The sequence below is a fragment of the Prunus persica genome, chromosome G1, assembly GCF_000346465.2.
Source record: "Prunus persica cultivar Lovell chromosome G1, Prunus_persica_NCBIv2, whole genome shotgun sequence".
Classification (NCBI taxonomy): domain Eukaryota; kingdom Viridiplantae; phylum Streptophyta; class Magnoliopsida; order Rosales; family Rosaceae; genus Prunus; species Prunus persica.
In genome coordinates, this window is record NC_034009.1 from 4358993 (window position 1) to 4381656 (window position 22664).

The 22664-nt window shown below is 39.6% G+C and overlaps 5 protein-coding genes across 5 annotated transcripts; 3 read left to right on the forward strand and 2 right to left on the reverse strand.

Annotated features, from left to right (window-relative positions):
- LOC109946747 lies at positions 1099-6397 on the forward strand. Its single transcript, XM_020555437.1, has 7 exons — positions 1099-1183; positions 3111-3878; positions 3954-4103; positions 4193-4390; positions 4506-5357; positions 5762-5857; positions 5945-6397. Exons 2-7 carry the CDS (start codon positions 3117-3119, stop codon positions 6395-6397), a joined length of 2511 nt encoding a protein of 836 aa, XP_020411026.1. The 5' UTR covers positions 1099-1183; positions 3111-3116.
- LOC109946749 (T-complex protein 1 subunit gamma-like) lies at positions 5145-7976 on the forward strand. The gene is made up of 7 exons (XM_020555448.1): positions 5145-5395; positions 5567-5651; positions 5762-5857; positions 5945-6393; positions 6474-6616; positions 7082-7695; positions 7785-7976. Exons 6-7 carry the CDS (start codon positions 7093-7095, stop codon positions 7974-7976), a joined length of 795 nt encoding a protein of 264 aa, XP_020411037.1. The 5' UTR covers positions 5145-5395; positions 5567-5651; positions 5762-5857; positions 5945-6393; positions 6474-6616; positions 7082-7092.
- On the forward strand, positions 11838-14243 carry LOC109946754 (DNA repair protein XRCC3 homolog). Its single transcript, XM_020555464.1, has one exon. The coding sequence runs from the start codon at positions 13362-13364 to the stop codon at positions 14241-14243; it is 882 nt and encodes a 293-aa protein (XP_020411053.1). The 5' UTR covers positions 11838-13361.
- LOC109946757 lies at positions 14523-16331 on the reverse strand. The gene has a single exon (XM_020555475.1). It carries the CDS (start codon positions 16329-16331, stop codon positions 14523-14525), a length of 1809 nt encoding a protein of 602 aa, XP_020411064.1.
- LOC18789640 (ubiquinol oxidase, mitochondrial) lies at positions 19337-21752 on the reverse strand. Its single transcript, XM_007222395.2, has 4 exons — positions 21222-21752; positions 20991-21119; positions 19899-20387; positions 19337-19645 (listed from the first exon to the last, which is right to left on the reverse strand). Exons 1-4 carry the CDS (start codon positions 21567-21569, stop codon positions 19586-19588), a joined length of 1026 nt encoding a protein of 341 aa, XP_007222457.1. The 5' UTR covers positions 21570-21752; the 3' UTR covers positions 19337-19585.

Here is a 22664-nt window from a genome sequence, read left to right on the forward strand (position 1 = left end):
CTCAACCCCTCCCCAGGCCAACAAACCCAACGCCCCATGTTTACCCCCTCTCGCCCCGCACCAACCCCAGCCCCCATCCATCTCTCTCTTTGGCGTTTGCTCGGCGGCGGAACACCAAAACCCAATTCCAGTAAGAAAATAAAAGGAATGAAGATTTTTTTAGAGTAACAAAGGAACACACAATTCAAAATTCAGATTTCATAATCGAAATAAATAAAAAATAATAATGGAAGGAGGATTTTTTAAAGTAACAAAGCAAACATTAATGGAAAATCAAAGCAGCATGATTAACCTATGACTAGGACGAAGTGGTTACAGAACTAGAAAAACGGAGAAGCTTGATTTCAACTTGCGTCGACTCATGGTCTGAATGTGTTCGCGACAGCGGCGCCCCCGCCTCTTCCTCACCAGAGCACCCTCCCTCTCTTCATCTCGCTCTCTCTCCCCGTCCCACTCTCCTCCCATCCCTATCAATATATACAAATTGTTCTTGGAGGGAGGTCTAGAGGGAGAGCCTAGGTGAGAGAGTTGTGCTTGGAGGCTCGTTTTCTCGCAGAACGATTAGCAGCCTCGAGGAGCACATAGCCCAATTGGAGAGCGCAATCAATGAGCTTAGTCTGATTAGCATCGCATAACCTAGACTTAAGAAACCGCTCGAAGGAGGGGTCGATGGCGAAAAGGGGGGTGGAATCGGAGAACTCAAGAAGATGGGATGGGGGAAAAAGGGACGGAGAGAGAGAGAGACAAAGGGACGAAAAGAGGGAGGGGGCTCGGGTGGGTGCGACTATGCGTCTGGGTTTTTTTTTTTTCTTATATATATATATATATATAGAGTTTTTGTTTAATTATATGTTATTTTATCATTTTATGCAATAAAAATTTGGGAAATAGCCCAAAATGCCACCATTTTTATAATTGTAATTGAAAATACCACCCTTTTTTAAAAATTTTGGAACTATGACCTATAAATAGAATTTTATTGTCCCCTTATTGCACAGATATCACTTTTGCTGAAATTTTATTGTCTCTGTTTTGCTGAAGTTCTCTCTCGCCTCTGTCTCTTCGCTGCCCTCTGTTTCTCTTCACACTCCGGTGGCTTTGCTCCGAATCTGTGGTCCTTCAGCTCTCAGTCTCTCCTCACTCAGCTCCGACTGTCTCTTCTCTCTTCCTCTCCCAGCGACAGGTACTGTTCATCGGCATTTTCTTACAGTTTAAGGGTTTCTCTCAAGTTGTTTTAGGGTTTATGCATTTCTCTGAAATTGGCTGAGGGGTTTGTTCGAAATTGGTTGAAGGTTTAGGGGTTTTGCTGAAATTAGTTTAGGGGTTTGTTCGAAATTGGTTGAAGGTTTAGGGGTTTCTCTGAAATTGGTTTAGGGGTTTCATCGAAATTGTTTTAGGGGTTTGTCTGAAATGATCTGAGTATGATGATTCCTTGTTTCAAACAGTGAATGGGTTTGTTCTTTGTGGACTGATGCTTGCACTGCTGTTGTGTTGCTGTTGCTGTTGCTATTGCTGTCGTATTGTGTTTTTTTGCTAGTGTATTGCTAATGTAGTGATGTTGTGTTGGCATTTTAGTGCAGTTGTATTTTTAGTTTTAGTATGGTTTTATTATGGTTTTTGTAGCAGTTATTGAATGGTATTTGGTGGCTTAGTATGAGTCTTTATGAGCATTGCATTTAACCTTCTTAGAAGTCTAATTGGTATCTATTTTGTTTGTTGAAGATGATATCTAAAGTGTAAGACAATTAACCTGTGTATGGTGATTTCTTCTCTGTGGATCATTACCAAAAAATACTCGCTGATTATATTTTACGTAGAAAATGTGGCCATGAAAAGAATTTGTGGCTAAAACTCCATGATGGAAGCAACCATTTTGAAATATCTTAAGCAAACTGTTGGTGGCTTGCTAAATTCCTTAATTTTTTTCTCTTTATCTTCCAACGAGGTAGTGACCCTTCACATTACACTCAATTGTGCAAAGGATTTGCATGGTTGTCTGATGGAATCGAAGAATAATTTACATAGAAAGAATTTCCTTTGTTATCGTTCGTAGTTTTTCATATATGAAAGAAACTTCTAGATTGATAAAATATCTCAAGACAGAGTTTGACAAAATCAAGTATTGTATAAATATTTGAACTTGTAAACTCCCAACCATATCATACTTTTTGTTTGAGAATAATGCTTGTTAATTCGACATATTTTTGTATAACTTTGTTTACTAAGTTTAGGGCTTGCATATTGGATATGGATGAGTTTTGTTTAGAACCATATGTGGTGTAATATGAGTTGTTTAAAAGTTTGCTGTTTTGTGCTTGATCATTGTGTGCTTAAAAGAAAGCGGGAAATGAGTGAAGATGGGAATCTACCAGCAGCAGCTGTGGTTTAGAGAAATGGGGACATTGATTTTGCTATAAGCTAACTGTTTAAGCTTTTGCTTTTGTTGTTTGTGTATGGATACTTAGAGAAGTCTGTTTCTGAGGAGAACTTATAATTTTGTAATTGTACATGTCTTACAAACATTTTATACCGTTTTGATGGTTTATTTATGAATTTATCTTTCATTTTTTGTTAAGAAAAAACTGAAGGGATGGTGCCAATTTCTTTCATTTTCTTACATTTGAAAGGAGGGCCATAGTAGAGTCAGTACTGTGGTTGCCACTAATTCATAGGATGTTCCATTACATTATACCTTGAAGTGAATAAATTGTTTTCCGATGTCTTGTTGTTTTTTAAAACTCTTTCTAGTCAGATAGATTGATATCGTTACTCTTGAATTGTTGTCAATTAGGCTTGTGCTACCGCACATTCCCATTCTAGCTGAAGCTGTCTCATGATTAGATGGTGTGATTATATGGTGTGTTGAGATGTGTGTTTAGATATTATATTATGCAGGAGTGGTAGAGTACTGGGTGTGTTGAAACTTGGCTTTGAGCCATTAAATGAGGAGGTCAGTTGTAAATAGCTGGGGTTTTGTTTATGATATGTATTTTTTGAATTTTTTTCACTTCATATCCTATAATAGGCTGTTCATAAGTGGTGATTGTTTATTGCTTGTTATTGTGTAGATTGCAACCGACTGAAATTCTGTTTATAATATTGGCATGCAGGGAAATATGGTTGGTGAAATGAAGTTGATGATTGCGGAGGAACAAAAATTCCAAGGGAAAGCATTGTCGTTATCCCATACGAAGACGGCAATCACTACGATAAAGGAGAAATTCACTGAACAGCAGCTGCAACTGTTTGAACAGAGTTGTTTTGGTCATCTCCTAGGGATTGAGGACCTCAAGTGGACTTCTCCGATTGTCCACGGGTTGCTGCTCAGGAAAGCTGATCCCAAGACAGTTTCCCAACTGAACGGGATCAAATTCATTGTTGGCAAGAAGGTCATCCAATTCACGGCGCAGCAATTTTGCATCGTGACAGGGCTAAGGTTTGGAAACCTTCCCTTGATTCCGATTCCCACGAATGAGAACTGCTCATTGAAACGGAAGTACTTTGCCAACGATAAAGCTGTGAACCTGTTGGAATTAGAAAAGGCCTTCCTCGAATGCGATGATGTGGACGATGTATTCAAGCTTGGATTCGTATACTTTGCTGTCTTTGTGCTGTTGGGCAGCGAAAAACATGTCCACATTGACATGCGATATTTGAAGTTGGCGGAAGACCTTGAAGACTTTGGGAAGTATCCATGGGGTGCTGTGTCTTATGCGAAGACAAATGCGTCACTGCTGAGGGCACTTTGTGCAGATTACCAGCGAGTGAAAGTGCCCACAAAAACTGCCAAAACAAAAAAATCTGGAAAGAAACCAACAACAACGGCAACCGGTAGACCAAGAGAGTACCACCTCAAAGGTTTTCCGTATGCACTTCAGGTGAGCAAATGTCCATTGATGTTGAAGTTAAATTGCATTTGTTTACAATGACTGACCTTTTATTCCTGAAACCAGATTTGGGCGTATGAGGTGTTTCCAGCGTTGGCTGCACTACATTTGGTGGTGCACGAAGAAAATGCGCACATCCCTCGTTTACTACATTGGAGGAGCAATAGTTCGCCGCGTTTTTATGAGCTAATGAGCCAAGTATTCGAGAACCGTGAGGTTAGTTCAGTTTTTAATGATCATGTTCGGGATATGAAAATATAATATAATTACTTTACTGATATGTATATTGTATGTGTAAATTGCAGGTTGATGTGCAGCTTCTTCGGCCATCTGTGATGGACAAGCAGCAGCCGTATTGGACTTGGGGTGACAGTGCTGACGACAGTGAAGAACTTGTTGACTTGTTGGGCGATGACGCTGAACAACAAACCGGCACTTCTGCCTCTGTAGAAGAAAAAGAGAAGGACATTGACGATACTGCAAACCTTCCGTCGTCTTCTAAGGCAAGCATTACAGTTTTTCGAAGATATACGTCATATTACAATAGGAAAATAACTGCTGTATAGTTGCAATATTTTGTGGCCTGCATAGTAACACATGCATTATAACTTAGTGCAGGGTACAGTCGCGTCCAGAGAGTTACGCACTTTGAAGCGTGACTTTCAAAGGACAAAGGATGAATTGGCCAAAGTTTCCCTATCAAATCGAGCACTTTGCGACAGAGTGCATCAGTTGGAAGACAAGGTACGGAAGGAGTCAATGAAAGCTGAAAAAGAGTTCGAAAAAAATACAAAGTGTGTGGAGGATTTCCGCAACACCCTGTCTTCAATGGAGCATTATTTTAAGTTGGAGATAGAGCAGCTGAAAAAACAAAATGGTGGGGTGAATGAAGCTGCGGAAGGACATGAGGACCTCGGTAGTCCTCATATGAATGAAGGAGGCAACAATGACTTGTCGCCATTACATGCCTATGTAAGTCCGCCGACAGAACCGGCAGTAATGGAAACACAAGTCCCCGGTGATGGAGCCGAACCTTCCGCAGGCATGGTAGTTGAAGAGGCAAAAATGGCCGCTTCAGTTCCTCACTCAGAAGTGCATGAAGTAGCTGACCCGACAGAATCCGATGAGCTGCCTACCCCGAAAGATGTTGCTGGGTGTGACGAAATCTGCCAAAGAGTCATGAAGCTGTTAGAAGATTGGAAAATCACTAAGAGTATGCCATCGGGAGGTTTGATGAATCCTCCAAGTCCACCCACAGTTACTATGGCTGGTGATGAAGAAGGTAGTTCAAGTGTTGAAAACAAAGAAGTGGAAGGTAAAGGGTGCAGACAGAAGCGCCCGGCGCAGACATTGTTGAGCCCATTTACAGATCCTTTGAGGAAGAAGAGGACGATGACTGTGTCGGCTGCGACTGCAACCCCGCCATGTTTTGATCCATCCAAATCCTTGCCCATTGAAGATGTGAAGGCAGTAATACAGTTTTGCAGTGCCTGGAAAAGCGATATCAGGTTACGATTCTTGACCTTTCAATTCCAATATTCATCCTATTCTACTATGTAGTCATACACTAATGAGAGAATGCAGAGTTTGCTTTAATATACATGTGTCTTTTTTTCATCAACAAAGTCATATTTATGACATGACTACACAAGTAACCGTTGCAAGTTTGCCTTTTGTAGTGCGGAGGTGCAGCTGGAATCATTTTCAGTGGGCGCTGATTTTTTCTACAGACTTGTCGATGAAACCGAATGGATGAGCTCAAGGGTAACGATACACAAAGCTGTACTTTATTACGATAATTCAATTGTTTTCTCACCTTTTTTAAGTGTTGAGTTGTATGAAATTGTGCTAATATTATATGTGTCAACTTTCAGCACCTGGACATGGCAACCTTTCTTATCCGCAAAAGGCAACTATCTCATCCGTTGGTTTTTGGAACGGACTGGACAACGGCAGATTGTTGCTTGCAGGTAAACATGTAACCATTGTGCAGCAATTTGTGCTTCATTTGCTGTCGGTTGTGCTTTTCTAATATGCCTTCATTTAAATTTGTGCAGCAATTTCTAGAGCCGTTCAAACCGACGGCCAGGAAACGTGGATCGAAGAAGGCTGCTAGTTCAAACACCGTTGACCTTCCAGCCAGCAAGGTGAAGAATTTACATCACTTTGTGCGTGGTACGTGGCAACACGGCTATGCCCAAGCTTGGACAAAAGTCCGGAAGGTGTATTTTCCATATAATCTGAAAGGGTCTCATTGGGTTGCAATCGAACTTGATTTCGTAAGACATACTGCAACCGTGTATGACTCCTATATTGATTATACGAAACGTTCAAAGCTGGTTACGCTTCTGCACCCTATTAGCGATACGCTGGCACGAGTGCTGTTCGATATGCATTTTTATGATGCTTCTGAGGTTGAAGAGGTGAAGCAAAAGGGGCTGACGATGTCGATGTATACGCCATTCTCAGTGTGCAGCATTGCAGATGTGCCACAACAACGAGATGGGTAACGTTTGTGAATTTTGTGCTGTTTATCCAAATTTGACATAACTGCAGTTCTAATTTCCCAACTAATTGGCCTCACAGTGCGTCTTGCGGAATCTTGACCGTCAAAATCATCGAGCATCTCAGTGCTGGGATGTCGGTAGATAAAGTTGACCCTTTGAAGATCAAATATTACCGACTCAAGCTTGCAATTGAGGGTTTAAGGGGGGAGGCATATTTATGAGGTAAATTTCTTCATGTCCGTTAATTCACCTCACGCTGTAAGTTTCTTTTCGGCTGTCTATGCTAACACAAATACAAAAACTTATTTGGTACTATGAACTGATTTTGCAGTATGATATTTGGCACTATGAACAATGAACTGATTTGGTGGCAGTTACAAATGAACATAGTCTTCATTCTAGAACTGCCCTTCATAAATGCCTTCATCTGCACTGAACCTAATTGTTATTGCAGGTCGGTCTCAACCAAGGGTTGATTGCAATATTCCAACCAAGATGACCATACACTGTTATTTGATGTAGGTTTTTTGTATGACATGGCTTTGCTTTAATTGGTTTGGTTGTTCCAAGTTTTATGTTCTGGTTTATCTCACAGTAACTGCCGAGTCATTTTTCATTTCATGTATTTGTCCGTGGTATTTTGTTCCCCAATATTCTGATTATGGTCAATATGTAAACCTTGGCCAGGGTCTGCGGGAATGGATATTCAAAAGTACATAAAGGTTGAGAAGGTCCCTGGTGGCCAGTTGGAAGATTCAGTGGTTCGCAAAGGAGTAATGAATAACAAAGATGTTATTGCACCTGGAAAAATGAGAAGAAAGATTTTCAACCAACGCATCATTCTTCTTGATTGGCCGCTCGAATATAAGAAAGGCGAGAACCAAACAAATGCTGAGTTGCTTAAAGAAGAAGATTGGGGAGTCCTGCTACAATTGGAAGAAGAATACATCGAGAGGCTATGTGTGCAAATATTGAAGTTTAAACCAGATGTGGTTATCACAGAAAAGGGGCTTAGTGACTTGGCATGCCATTATTTTAGCAAGGCCGGCGTCAGTGGAATGAGGAGGTTGCGGAAAACAGATAATAACCGAATTGCCAAGGCTTGTGGGGCTGTAATTGTTAACAGACCAGATGAATTGCAACAGTCTGATGTTGGTACACGCGCTGGGATATTTGAGGTTAAGAAAATTGGTGATGAGTTTTTTGCATTCATTGTTGATTGCAAAGAGCCTAAAGCATGTACTATACTCTTGAGAGGTCCTAGTAAGGATCTGTTAAATGAAGTGGAAAGGAATTTGTACGTATAATGGTTTTACTTCTTTGTCCCCATTACGTAGAATAAATATATTATGCTGAAATGTCTTATTTACTCCCTTATATCTGGTCATAGGATGCCATGTCTGTAGCAAGAAACATCCTCAAGAATCCGAAACTTGGTCCTGGTGGTGGTGCTACACAGTTAACTGTATCTGCTACATTGAAGCAAAAGAGTTCATCTGTGGAAGGTATAGAAAAGGTAAAAGCTCCTTTCCTCATCCAAAAGTTTGGTATTTGTTGTGTAAAACTCATGGATTGGCTTTGATGGTAACACTGGTGTGATAACTGATGTGAAAGAGAAAAAGATAGGTGGATATCTTTTTGGCTTACTATTGTTGCTCTCTTTTATTTCCTTCGCTATCTCAATATTCACATTTGTTGGGTGATTTATATTTGCTGAAAGCTCTGAAATAGGACTTTTAATGTAGTATTGTTCTCAAATGTATCCATTATATGTCCCTTTATTGATATGGCATAAGTGTCAATCTTCTGGTTTATATTGTCGATTTGCTTCAGTAGTAGTTCTAGTTTAGAGCTTCTCCCAATATATTTCGACAGCACTCATGTGAGGGGAAGTGCTGTTGTCGTGGTTATTAAAAAATTTCCCAATAAATTTATTTTGTTGGTAAGGCTGTTCATTTTGAGGAATTATGATGTCAGATATGGGATGCCTACAACGTGAAGGGCCAGAGTTTTAAAACGGCCATAGAAGCTGCTTGCCTACTTCTCAGAATCGATGACATTGTTAGTGGGATGAAGAAGAAGCAGCCTCCTGGTGCCAAAGCTCCTTCCAAGCCTCAAGTTGAGACAGAAGGCGATGCAGATAATGAGCAAATAATTCCGGAGTGCTTATGGAGAGCACGTGGTTATCTCAGTTTGAATGAAGTTTTGCTTTAAAGAAGAAAAAAAGGAGCATTATAAGTTTGATGAGGATATTTTTTAGGTTTGTAATGTCACCTTAACTTGGTAGTGTGTGTTTTGTCCCTCTTCTTTCTTTCTCAATCGACGAGGGGTTGGAAAGAAGAGAAGTCTTCTTATTGGAGAATGCTAATGTTAGTTTCACATGTCATCTGTGTATCGAACACAATTTATTTGTTCAACTTCGTGGATTGGCACAGTGGAGCTTATTTCTACCATTCTTCTGAATGATTGTTAACAGTCCAAACTTAGTTATTGACACAAATATGTACTTTTCTAAAAGTAAGAAAACAAAAAGTTTTTCATGGCCAAGCATCAATTTTAATAAGCCAGTGTGGCACCTAAAACACACAACGTACGGCACTGTACACAAACTTGTGGAGGAAAGGATTCATATTGAGCATCTATTTTATCCACTTAGGGAGAGTAAGAATTGATCTTGTCACTCCCATATTCAGCCAATATGCCACGTATTGATTCAAAGCAGAGCTTAAAAATGAAACGAAAGCAGATAAAAAACCCTAGACACGGGCAGCTGATGCAACTGAAATTGGCAAATAGCAAAGATGACATGAAGTCTGGGACTTCACAAGCGAGGCTGAACGAGGATGAAGCTGTGAGGGTTGCATACAAGCATGGGACGCCTCTTGAAGGAGGCAAAATTGGTGATTCTGAGCCTGTGGATTTATTTTCCAGTCCTCATCATATTCCAAAGTAGGGCAATATGCCTACAATACAAAGGCAATACGAAGGCAATACGAAGGCAATATGACCACAATAAATATACAATACGAAGGCAATAGTAGGGCAATATGGCCACAATAAATATACAATACGAAGGCAATAGTAGGGCAATATAAGTACAATATAAAGGCAATATTAGGGCAATATACATACAATACATACACATTACAGTATTAAGGGAATACAAACACAATACAAATGCAATATTAAGTCAATGTACATACAATACATACACATTACAGACAACATTTCACACATGCGAAAGAAATCGCCTCCCAAACTGAACAATACTATCTATCCCGCGAAGGGAAAATGAAGGCAACAAAAGATCCATGTACTCGGGTGAGATGAACTGAAGCAGCATTCACCGTTACTACAGGTCCATCAAAAGATCCCTGTCTTTGTCCTTTCTTCTCGCTGCATGCACGAGGCTATGATGAGCCATTCCATCAGAACCCATATTCAGTACCTGCCAGACACCAGCTACATCAATTTCACTCCAATTGTGGTCTGGTGAGATGACCGAAGCATAATCTCGGAACATTTCGAAGCCGTTGTTGAAACATTCAACCATTTCATGGTTATATTCTTCAGATTGTGTGAATGTTTCGAGGGCATTTTTCTTTGTGTCTTCCAATTTCAACTTCAAGGACTCTAACTCTTTGCTCCGACTTTTTGCTTTAAGAGCTTGCTTCACCTCTCCAGCGTATGCTTTGTTCAACTTGTTGGCCAAGTTTCCCATAACTTGGCCATGAATATCGCACTTACTCTCCCACCAATCCGTTGCCTTTGACATATATTGGAGGTGGTGCTTGACGGCAGAGATTTTGTCAAGCGGATCATGAGTGTCAGCCTCACTTCCAGATGAAGTGGGATCATGATTGGGAGTCCGAGGTGGAGATGGGAATGGCACATGCCAGGGCTGGTCCCCCGGGTAACTCACATGCTCGTTAGGAGGGCGTACATCTGACATGTTGAAGTATTACTAGGGACAATTCACAGCTGTTGCCTGCAACCAAACAAATAGAGGTACATTCAGTCTCCAGTTGCAAACGACTATATGGTTAGGTTGAGTGGAGAATATTTGCCTTTCAGTAAGACTAATTACCTTTCCCGTTAAGAAGGTGCCTCTGTTGCAGTTCTATATAGGAAGGTTCAGTTATATGTACGAACTTATATGAGGTAAATTGGGTTTTGTGTTGGTGCATAAATGATGGGATTCAAAACTACACCATTAACTCCTTGGCTGTCAGTTACAGCAGTACAACATGACATTAACAACAATAAAATTGGCTTCCAAACGACAAAAAACCAAACCTGACTGGGAGATACGAAATTGTGGATTGGAACCCAAAATAGGACTAGGTAAGTAAGCATTTATTGCGAATTTCAGAACACAAAATTGGAAAATAGGAAATTAGCAAAACACGAAAATTGGAAATTTGGAAAAGTGAAAACTTAAAACTTGGATATGGGAAATAAGGAAACTTGGAAAATTGGAAATTGAAGAAATGGAAAATTGGAAAATCGGAATTGAAGAAATGGAAAATTGGAAAATCGGAAATACGAAAAAATGGAAAGTTGGCAAAATTGGAAAATTGGAAAAAAGGAAATAAGGAAAAATTGGAAACAGGAAACTAGGCAATAGGATCAAATGACAGTTGGAAAATTCGAAAATTGGAAAAAGGAAATAAGAAAATTGGAAACAGGAAAGTAGGCAATATGATCAAATGACAGTTGGAAAATAGGAAAATTGGAAAAAGGAAAAAAGGACACTTGGAAAATAGGAAATTTGGAAATTGTAAATTGGAAAAGAAAGCAACTTGGAAAATTGGAAAATTTGAAATTGGACAAAACGAAACTTGGAAAATATGAAAATAGGAAAATAGGAAAATAGGCAAAAAGGAAATAGGAAATAAAGGAAACTCTGAAAACATGAAAAGTCGAAAATTCGAAATAGTAAATAAGAAAAAAGGACACTTGGAAAATAGGCAAATAAGCAAATTGGGACATTGAAAATTGGAAAATTGGAAAAATGGAATATTGGATAACTGGATAAATGAAAAATAGGAAATAAGGCAACTTGGAAAATAGCAAAATTGGAAATTGAACAAAAGGACAGTTACCAAAATGAAAAATTTGAAATTGGAAAAAAAGGAACTTAGAAAATAGTCGAATTGGAAATAAAAACATTGGATAATTGGACAAAATGTTAAATTTTTAAAAATGGAAATAGGAAACAGGGACACATGGAAAATCAGAAAACTGGAAACGAATTGAAATTGTGGAAATGGGAAATAAGACAATTACCATATTGGACAATTTTAATGACTGTCTGAATTAGGCAAAGTAGGCAACTTTTTTTAAGTACATAATGGGGGGAAATGGGAACATTGAAAAATTGGACAACTGGAAATAGAACAAAAGGAAACTTAGGAAATTGCACAATAGGAAAATAGGGAATAGGAAAAAATAATGAAAAATTAAAAAATTGGATGACACATGGAAAATAGGAAAATATGAAAAATGGCAAAATGGAAACGAATTGAGATTGCTGAAATGAGAAATCAGACAATAACCATTATTGGTCAATTCGAATGAGGTGGTGAATTAGGCAAATAGGCAACTCCCTTATTTCAAATACATAATGGGAAAATTACCAAGTTCGGAACGTCCAACATACAAATATATTACAAAAAGGCATAAAGTCAACCTGGGTAATAACTCCCGCCCATACTATCCCGCCCAATACTATCCCGCCTAACACTCCCGCCAATCCCTCCCGCCAATTACTCCCCCTAATCCCTCCCGCCAATAACTCTCTGACTTACTGGTTTGGTCATTAAAACCTGCCTATATTAATCAACCCAGCTGTTTGGCTCAGAAAACTTCCATCACATTAACTGCTGCTTACAGTCATTACCTTCCCCACTGATTTCACTCACATCGCATTTAGTCCCCTGTTGTTCCAAGGAAGTTGTAGACCAGGCAACAATAAATATCAAAGACCATGGACCATAACCTCACACCAAACCCAACGCTTTCAATTACTGAAGGAGGGGAGACTGAAACAGAAGCCAAGTCACCGAATTCACTCCCTGCAGACTTGGTCCATGGCATACAGCAATGTCGAGGCAATACCATGTTTTGGAAAAATCTTCATGCAGAGATAGTTTCAAAAATTGTGGAGGGCCAAGCTAGATGGGGTGTCATAAAAAACCGCACAATTCGCTCTCGTTATCATGCGCGCATGCATCTCCTACATATAAAGAGAATGAAAGAAAAAATTGAAATTGCCCCTGCCACTGCAATTATGGTATTCAAGGAATCAGAAGCAATGGCCAAGTTGAAGCAAGAACAAGTGGAAAGGGGATTCGAACTATTTCGTAAATTTGCAAAAATTGTGGATCCGGCAGGAAACTGGGCCTACATCACTGTGGCCGGGGTCATGAATTTCATGGGTCGCGGTCACCGCACTTGAAGAGTATGCAACTTCGAATTTGTCAACAGCAGGGAAATGGAACTATGAGGTGGCGTATTTTTGTATTATGTAACGATGGGGTGGCCTGTTGTTGTATTATGTAAGTTTGGAAATAGGATTTTATGGAATGATGAAGCCTGTTGTTGTATTTGTATTTGTGCGTATACAGTTTATCGGTCTCCAGTTCTGTGGCGATATAGCAGCAATAAATATGCAATAAATATGCGGATAGTGGCAATATTATGTCAATATCAGTACAATAGAGTGGTGATAGAGATACAATATGATCCTATTACAGGACGTACTGCATCAGAATAAGTTTTAAATTATATGGTCCAAAAAAATACTAATAAATAAACAAAAAAGTAATTACAACCTGGAAAAAAGGATGAATTATACATCCCTTAAAAGACAGATGGCCTACAGTACAGACCTTCAAAATGAACTCTATATATATATAATGCATGCCTTGTAGCACCATCACATCCCCCCCTAAATTACAGAAACATGACACCCCAAAACCTCATGCTCCTTCCTCTTTCAACCCCTAAATTATCCATTGGATGCCCAATACTAGATCACTGCTTGGGGGGTGGGATACCCTGCAAGTCCATAACAGAATTAGTAGGGGAGAGTGGTTCTGGGAAGACGCAGCTTTGTCTCCAACTTACGGTACGAGCTCAGCTCCCACCCTCACATGGCGGACTAGGGGGCTCCTCCGTCTACATATTCACAGAATTCAGCTTCCCATTTCGTCGATTGCAACAACTAGGCAACCTTTATCATGCATCATACCCCAACTTAATAAGGTTGGAGCCATTGGAAGACATATATGTTCATGGTGTTCATGATGCTCAAGAACTCATCCATGTCCTTGGAGACATAGAAGCATTTATTGCCATTGATCACACCCGCCTACCTGTGAAACTCATTGTCATTGATTCCATTGCTGCATTGTTCCGATCACAGTATCAGACAACACCGGCAGATTTGAAACGGCGGTCTGAAATGTTCTTCAACATATCTGGGACATTGAAGGGTTTAGCAAATAAGTTTGGGTTGGCGTTGGTTGTCACCAACCAAGTGGTGGATTTTATTGGGCCACATGATGGAGTGAATGGGGTGAGGTTGGGAAACTTGGAGTCCCTGGACACATCAGGCAGACGGGTGAGTCCAGCTTTGGGATTGGCTTGGGCACATTGCATAAATTCAAGAGTGTTCTTGGCAAGACATGAGCAATCTATTGAGGTTGAAATTCGTAATGCTCTTTCAACAAGTATATGCAGTCAAACACACAGGACATTTCACCTTGTATTTGCCCCACATCTGGCCTATGCATCGGCCGAATTTGTAATAAAAAAAGAAGGTATAGTCGGAGTATCACAGTAACTATGTAATATAGGAATTCTAAGAACTTTAATGTTTAGGATCCATTTGGAATTACATTCCAGTCCCTTTAATTTCCCACTGAAATTATAATAGCAATCTGGAGGCAATACCGGTACAATAAAAGGTCAATATAATAGCAATCTGTCAGCAATACAGCATGCTGTAGCAATGCAACCCAAATAATGCAAATTTAAAAGAATTCCCATTCACCATAACACGAAACCCACCACAAATAAAAGTAGAGTTTACATGACCTACTAAACATTCCAATCATATTGTCTAAGATACATTGCGCAATGGAATATTGTTTTTACAGGTGCTTTTATTGTGCCCTGCGGAACCGCACCTTGAGCACTTTCTTCTAATGGTGCCCTCTCCTTGCGAGGGAATTCTTAACTTCTTTCGTCTGCCTGGCATGACCCTTGCCATGGGAGGCAGCACAACTCGACTTCGAACATCTTCAGGAGTATCCCACATTCCGTGAGGTTGTACCGGGTAGATGCTATCCGAATAAGCATCCATCCAGGTTTTCCGAGTGTAATACCGAGAAGCCTTTGCGTATACACTTACTTTCAAGAAGCGGCAAACTGCAACTACATGCTTACAAGGTAGCTGCTCAAGCTGAAACTTTCTACAACTACAACTGTTGTTCGTCAAATCTACGAGGCCGTCCATATCACCGTCCAAAACATTATACTGTGCATTATTTACTTTAACCACATTCATCCTTGCCGCATCCTCCAACCTGTTCCTCAACTTCTTCTCTCCAAAATTGGGGCACAATGTTGTTGTGCAATTCAAAGCCAACTCACGACGTTCGGTGAACCATTTCACAAGGAGATTAACAATTTCCCCTAGCAAATGAACCACTGGCAGCATTCTTGCAAACCTAAGGACTGAGTTGATTGACTCCGCAATATTTGTTGTCATTACATTGTAGCGGCGTCCATCCATGTGAGCTCTAGACCACTTATGTAACCCTGCCTCTTCAAGATATTGAGCAACATGTTCCTTTCGCTTTATCTTGCGAAAATGACAATCAAATTCAGCAATGGAATAAGATTTCGCAGCCTTCTCAAAGTGCATAAGTATGTGATCACGCTTTTTCAACTTGCAAGTGCGTTTCATGTTCCCCTTCATATGATAAAAGCATATGCCATGTTGTGCAGTTGGAAAAATTTTGTTCCACACATTCTCTATGCTAACATTGCGATCAGAAATAATAACAAGATTGGGACACTCACCAATGGCTTCATGAAGTTTAGTGAAAAACCAATGCCATGATGCATCCGTCTCCAAATCCCCGATCCCAAAAGCAAGAGGATATATATTTCGATTACCATCGAACGCATTTGCTACAAACATAACACCCTTGTACTTGGATTTTAAATGAGTGGCATCCACGGCTATCACTGGGCGCATGGAAGAACGGAACCCTCTAATACATGCGCCAACCGCCATAAATAAATACACAAAGTGATTGTTCTCATCAGTTCGGATGTGTGTTTTTGTGCCGGGATTCATACGCTCCAATTCATAGCAATAAGCTGGAAGGATATAATATGCCTCCTCCGCTGATCCTCTAATGGACAATAGAGCTAACTCCCTTGCTTTCCAAGCTTTCGAATAATGGATGGTGCAACCAAAGTTGTGTTTCACATCTCTCATAATGTCACTTGGTGTGTATATTGTCCGACAATCCTTCAACTTCCTTTTAAGTGAAGTGGCTACAAGTGCTGCGGTTGCTTGACGATGCTTGTCACTTACGAACCTCAAATCACATTCATGGACAGTTGTACACCTCACAATCATGAAGCTGTATTCTCCAATTCTCGATGCTCGGACCCGCCATGGGCATGGACGTTGACAACAAACCACAAGCAACCTCTTAGTGCAAGAGAATTGCACCTTAAATTCAAAGTGGCCTCTTAATGCCGTCAACCGTAACTCCGTCAACAATGCTTTCTTACTAGAGAAAATTTGCCCAACTGTAATTTTCGGATTCCAATCGCTTCGTGAAAACCCGCTGTCCAAATATGCTTCTTCATCATTTACACCGACTGCATTATACCGATTTTGTTCACCCATTTGACTCCAATAATGTTGACGAGTGGGTTCAGATTCTCCTCCTAAACGTATTTTTGGCAACTGGGCAGCTGTGTTCAAGCACCCCAAATTAGGAGGGGCAGAGTTCACTGACACTTCATTTCTTTCAGTACCATTATCACCACCATGCATCTCCTCCACCTCGCTAAAATCAATCATATCCATAAAATCTGTCCCTACTTCACCTCCCAAATCAGTGACATTTGTATTATTCCAAGTTACTTCATTGCTTTCAACAATGGCAACTGAAGAATGACCCATCCGACTACTATCTGTCGTGATATGCATACTATGAACTACATCATTTGTCAGTCCTTTATCTTCTATACTCACGAGTAAGGGAGCTAGTTTTGAAGGTGTTACCTCGGAATTGTACTTCATAAAAAAATTGACATCATCATCGTCCTCAATCTTTATGTGCTTCCACTCATTCGAGGCCACCAAAACTGAGAATTTTAAGCAAACCTTGTCTTCCCTGCTGTTTGTATTACCAATCTGATGCACACGGTCCAACAGTTCAGCAAAATTGATGGTCCATGGAACTATTAAGCCTTTTGAGTCACCCCTTCGTATTTGCACATCTTCTTCGAGGTGACCCATTTTCCATTGTAGCACACGAGAATAACAATTGTCTCCATTTCTGACCATGACAAAACAACATTTCATTCACACAATATAACCACAATAACCATACAATACAATAGCAATATAACCACAATATAACAGCAATATATAGGCAATATAATGGCAATATAACAGCAATACGACTATAAAATAAGAGGAACACATCAGAATCACACTATACAGATCTACTACATCAAATAGAAATTCCCAAGTTTCAAGATTCACATATCCAGACCAATCTAAATGCAATTGGTACAAACCCAGATGAATGAGCATGAATATTCAACAAAACCTAACCCAAATAAATTAAAGCCAAAACGAATTTAACACAAACCCAAACAATCAAACTATAACCCATTTCACATAATACTGATATTAAGAAAATAACCATCAACACTACCTTTTCGAGGTCGGCAATCCAGTAGAGCTTCAAGGTTGCAAGCAGCTATTCAGAAGACATAGCTAAAGGGAGGGGTTCGCGATTCCAAACAGAGAGCAAGAGATCAAATAGGGGAGAAAGGGACATAACGAAGCTAGAGAGAGACAGCTGCGCTATGAGAAACAGAGCAAAGAGAGAGACAGAGAGAGAGCCAAGAGAGAGAGAGCCAAGAGCGAGAGAGCCAAGATAGAGAGAGCCAAGAGAGACACAGAGAGCTGTGATAGACAGATACCAAAGAGAAAGAGAGCTGTGCCAGAGAGAGAGAGAGAGAGAGCTGTGTGAGCTTCTTCTCTCCAAAATTTCTGAACTTGTGAAAATTCAGCAATAAGTGGGCAATAATTTTATATTTATAGGTGATAGTTGTACAAAAATTGGGAAAGGATGGTATTTTTAATTAAAATTATGAAATGGGTGTCATTTAGGGCTATTTCCCTAAAAATTTAGGAGTTGATTAGTGGGTGGGTCACACAGTAGACACGTCAGCATTTAATAATTGACCACATAATTAATTTAACAGAAAGATGAAATTGGACGATATTGCAAACGTAAGTGTGTAAATTAATAAAATTAATATCCTGGGGTCCATATTGAGAACCACTCCAAATCTACTGGGTATCTTTTGTCGTTAGAATGTAATAATGATTAAGATTATAATCGGAGCTTTTTTTGAACAGATGGATTTGCCTTTCTACGTGGTGTTAACCCTTGGTGAACGATTAAGAATTTTCATTTAGATATGAACTTATTTTATCATGATATGATTTCTTTTTTTAATCTCTTTGCTATTTGTTACCTCGACTGTTTGAGGGGATTCTTAAACCTCATTAATATGAATTAGTTAAAGAATAAGTTTAGCTTTAATTGATACTACACCTACCATAAATTTTTAGCATACGAGCAACCTGTGCAAGAGCATATCATTTTCATTGCTTAATACCAAATTGAAATTTCATATAAAATTCAATAACCAAGAGGGTACTTAACCCAACTACTTAACGGAAACTAAATGCATTTCTATAAATTGTAAACTTTGAGTAAAACAGTAACCAATTTAAAATTTCCCATAAAATTCAATGATCAATTTGAAATTTTCTATAAAATTCATAGACCAAAAATTTATTTAACAATTTGTTTAATACTGAAAAATAAATAGCATTGTTGGTGGTTCTTCATTTTCTAGCTCCAAGCAATATTGCGAGAGGGGGAATACTCATGACCTCAAGAGCAGGTGCATAGGTGGACATTCTTAAGCGCTTGAACTTCAGGCCTCTTTCCTTTAACTAAATGTTATTTGTGCATGAAAATTTGATTATTTAGATTAAATAAAAAAAACAAGGTTGCATCTTTGTGTAAATTCTTAAATACGGGGAAGATATTTCAAAAAAATGTGATTGTTATTTGAGAACAATCAATTTGTTGACAGATCGGCAACAAATCGGTTTCCATAAAAGAGAATTTGCATATGTTTTGTACTGCGAAATGAAATCTTTGCTATTCTAGAATGACCCCCTATAATAATCGTTAGATCCACTTAGAAGGCCCCTAAGCTCGAGCTACTGTGTTTGGGCTCTCTTTCCATTTCTGTTAGAGAGGCTGGAAGAAAAATCTGAAATTTTGATACGATCAAGCTAAGTGACTCAAGAACGTCCTCCAACTGGAATTACTCCAAAATTCCTCAATTTGATTATGTTTTGCTCCAGAGAGAGTCGAAAGTCCTATATTAAAAATATAATTCAAAGTATCAAAATTCTTCCAAAATATTAACCAAAATATACTAAGAATGAGGTTAAATATATAATATAAAATATGTCCATCAGAGGCCATCTGGCTCTTGTATTAGATAGCACTGCACCTATCAAACCATATTCTAAGAAAGAAAGAAAGAAAAGAAAGACGCATTTTGGAATACGCATTTGTGCTGATATAGGGAAGCTTGATAGAAGGCTATCGGAAATACCCATTACTCAAAAATGAATATATCGGCCATCAATTTCAATGAAAAGTCAACCTGAAACTAAGAGGAATCACATAACAGTTTTACCCTCTCATGAGTCATATCTAATTGAAAAACCATCTATGTCCACATAGACCATAGCCTTCATCCATCATTTACAAAACAGATCATATCAGATAGACATATAACACTTCCAACAATTGGCATACAAGATGCCTTCTAGTGGTAACCAAGGGGAGCTGGTGCCTCTCTCAATTCCTTGCCCTGAAAATGAATATCCTGCATACACAAAGGCAGACAGAATCCAGAAATCCAGAATTAATAAGACGAGCCTTGAGAATTACGTGAACATGGTTGTCTGGTTATAGGAAAACAGGCTAAAACAGACACGGGTGCTCATTATAGGCTTCACAAAATGAATTAGAATCGTGAAAGCTTCCACAGAAAACAGAACTCAACACATCTAAAGAAGTGACAAAATTGTAAAAAACCAATGAAAGGCATGATAATGGAAAAGGTGTTTAATACTCACCGATGCAAAATGGTTGACATCTCGATGATGAGCTTCATCGGCACGAATCACAGTAATAACATCCTTCAGTGTAGAATCCTTAGGAAGCCTCCAGTAGTCAATTGCAATTGCAGGAGCCGGTACATTTTCAATCTTGCCACTATCGATATCCTTCAAATACTCTGTATAAGAGTGTATAGCCTCCTCCTCCAGATACCCAACAACCCTATGTGCCAGTTTTGGGGAAAGCACATAAAGAACAAAGAAGGCATTGAAGAACACTCCCTGCACAGCGAGAACCAGTAGTCTCTCGTACCACACGGGCTTCACAAGTTCCACCATCGTCATGAGGTGCATCCTCTCATTCTCTGCCTCTTCAAGTAAAGCCTTAATCCAACCACCACTCTGCTGGAACTTGCGGAGAGACCTTAAGTGCAGTAGCATTCCTCCCACCATACCAGGTACAGCTGCCACAGTTTCCAGCATCATTGCACGGCACCCATACCGCCTCTGAAACATACATTTCACTAGTTCAGAACTTCAGATCATACTGGAAAGAAAAGGGAAAAAAAAAAAAAAGGCTTTGACCATGACTTTTAACTAGTACGATTATGAACAATAACTTAGGAAGCTTCTACACAGATTACAACTCCTGACAACGAAGAGGCATCTAAACTAAATTGCAGTTATGGTATTTGCAAGTGTTTACCCACAAAAATCAACAAACTTGACATGCAATTACAATAAAAAGTGGTTCAATTTTTTGCCTTGAAACCCAGGAAGTTATAGAGCTAACTACACTTCCCCTAATTGATGTTTACGGAGAGATTCCTTTAATGGAATGTAGATAAACTAATTAAAGAATACCAGCTATGCATAATTCTGTGACCATATAAGCAATAACAAACAGTCTGATCAACAAGGCTGTTTTCTCTTCACACCAATGTTCTCAGTAAAATTCAGTAAACAAAAAAGAGAGGAAAACAATGATAACATGAACCAAAAATATTCTACAATTGATATGTTCTGCTTCTTGTGTCAATCGATTGTATTGAAAAATTAATATTTGCATAACATGAAAAAGATTAAAAATAAGCAAAAAGTAACAAAAACCTGAAAGAAAACATCAGTTGGAATCCGAAGAAGCTTGACGGTCCTATACGCAACTCTGTCCAGAAACGTCTTCGGCACATGATGCTTGCTCAGATCAATCGACAAGTCTGACTTATAAGTCTCCCATGGCTACATTAATTAAACAAAATTCAAGATCTGCTAATTCAAATATAGAAACAAAATTTCAAATTTCAAAAATATATAAATATAATTCTGACTAGTGCTTCTAACCATGAAGCAATTCCAAGGCCACTCACTCCCGTCCTCCCTTGTGATCTTCGGCCTCTGAATCCCCCAGTAATTCGAAACGACAACGCTATCACTTCCTTTCTTGGCGTCGTCGGAAACCGAGCTCTGGCTCTCCTTCTGCTCCTTCTCCCCCAGCGACGCCGTTTCAGCAGACTGCGGCACCGTGCTCATCATCCTCCTCCAGTAAAACCCCAAAACGTCACCGTTCCGGCGATTCAGAAACTCGGCGCCGTCCAACGGCCTGACGGCCACCGCCGTGGAAATGTAGCGGTTGCAGTTGCGGCCACCGAGCAGGCCACCGACAACCGACCTCACCGCGATCCGGTTCATCTTCTCCGGTCCTAGAGGGTTTTAGAGATCGTTAATTTGGGATTTTTTTGGTAATAAAATGGTTGCTTAGTTGATTTTGTGTGGCTTTTGAGTCTTCAGGGACAAGCAGTAGGGACATATAATGGTAGAGGAGCAGAAGTTACTGGAAAGGGTTTTGATCTCCTGTTTCGCGGGAAGATCAAATGATTTTAACCCGTTTGCTTGGAGAGCAAGTACGGCATTTATTTCTTCCATCACGTGAATCTCGTTGGACAATGGCGGTTGTGTCGTGTGTGTGGGGGCGGGGGGGAGGAATTAGTAATTCTCTGCGCTCAGTGCCACAATTCTTCATCTTTCTCCTAGAAAATTTATTTACTGTTCACCTGTGTGCAGAAAAGTCAATGGTAAAATCACTGTCTTGACCAGCAGCAAAACTTGAGTCAAATGGAATAATCAAGTGAAAAAACTTATTACACATAGCATATCGTATTCGGTTAAAATAACAAAATAATAATATCTTGTTCTAACTTTCACACAAGTGTTTTCATTGACCAGACCTTGTGTGTAATTTTTTACGTGGAATTATGTAAATTACAATTACCCTTTGCATTGTTTTGCTATTCCCGTTTCACACAACTTCATATATAATTTCTTTATGTGGAATTACGGAATTACCCTTCGCTGGATTCGAAGTCCATGGGAGACGTTGTCATGGGCATTGCTGGGGTGGTTCGGACAATTGCGTGGCTTCATCTATTTTGGACACCCGCTTCCTTTTATATAAATGTTTTATGTGGAACTACGGAACTGCCCTTATCTGGATTCCAAATACGTGGGACTTTATCATGGACACTGCTGGGGTGGTTCGGACAATTGCGTGGCTCCACTTATTATGGACACCCGCACTTACGTCGCTGCTGCTTTTTAGTGACGTGTGCGACGGAGGTATTTCCAAGTAGCACCGGCAGACTTTTATATTTCAAAATTCGCCATTGAAAATTCTGTAAAGGCAGCTGTGGGGCAGGAACCATGTACCAGTTTTCTAATTACAATTAAAAAAGGAAAACACATGTTAAAAAAGGAAAACACATGGCATGCACTCTAATTAATCCACGT

Coding starts and splice junctions, on each gene's coding strand:
- LOC109946747 (XM_020555437.1), top strand. CDS start 3,117: ATGGTTGGTGAAATGAAGTTGATGATTGCGGAGGAACAAAAATTCCAA. Junction 4,104..4,192: donor AAGTATTCGAGAACCGTGAG/GTTAGTTCAGTT, acceptor TGTAAATTGCAG/GTTGATGTGCAGCTTCTTCG. Junction 5,358..5,761: donor CCATTGAAGATGTGAAGGCA/GTAATACAGTTT, acceptor GTCAACTTTCAG/CACCTGGACATGGCAACCTT.
- LOC109946749 (XM_020555448.1), top strand. CDS start 7,093: ATGGATATTCAAAAGTACATAAAGGTTGAGAAGGTCCCTGGTGGCCAG. Junction 7,696..7,784: donor AAGTGGAAAGGAATTTGTAC/GTATAATGGTTT, acceptor ATCTGGTCATAG/GATGCCATGTCTGTAGCAAG.
- LOC109946754 (XM_020555464.1), top strand. CDS start 13,362: ATGACACCCCAAAACCTCATGCTCCTTCCTCTTTCAACCCCTAAATTA.
- LOC109946757 (XM_020555475.1), bottom strand. CDS start 16,331: ATGGGTGAACAAAATCGGTATAATGCAGTCGGTGTAAATGATGAAGAA.
- LOC18789640 (XM_007222395.2), bottom strand. CDS start 21,569: ATGAACCGGATCGCGGTGAGGTCGGTTGTCGGTGGCCTGCTCGGTGGC. Junction 21,120..21,221: donor GGCCTTGGAATTGCTTCATG/GTTAGAAGCACT, acceptor TAATTAATGTAG/CCATGGGAGACTTATAAGTC. Junction 19,646..19,898: donor ATGTCAACCATTTTGCATCG/GTGAGTATTAAA, acceptor TTGTGTATGCAG/GATATTCATTTTCAGGGCAA.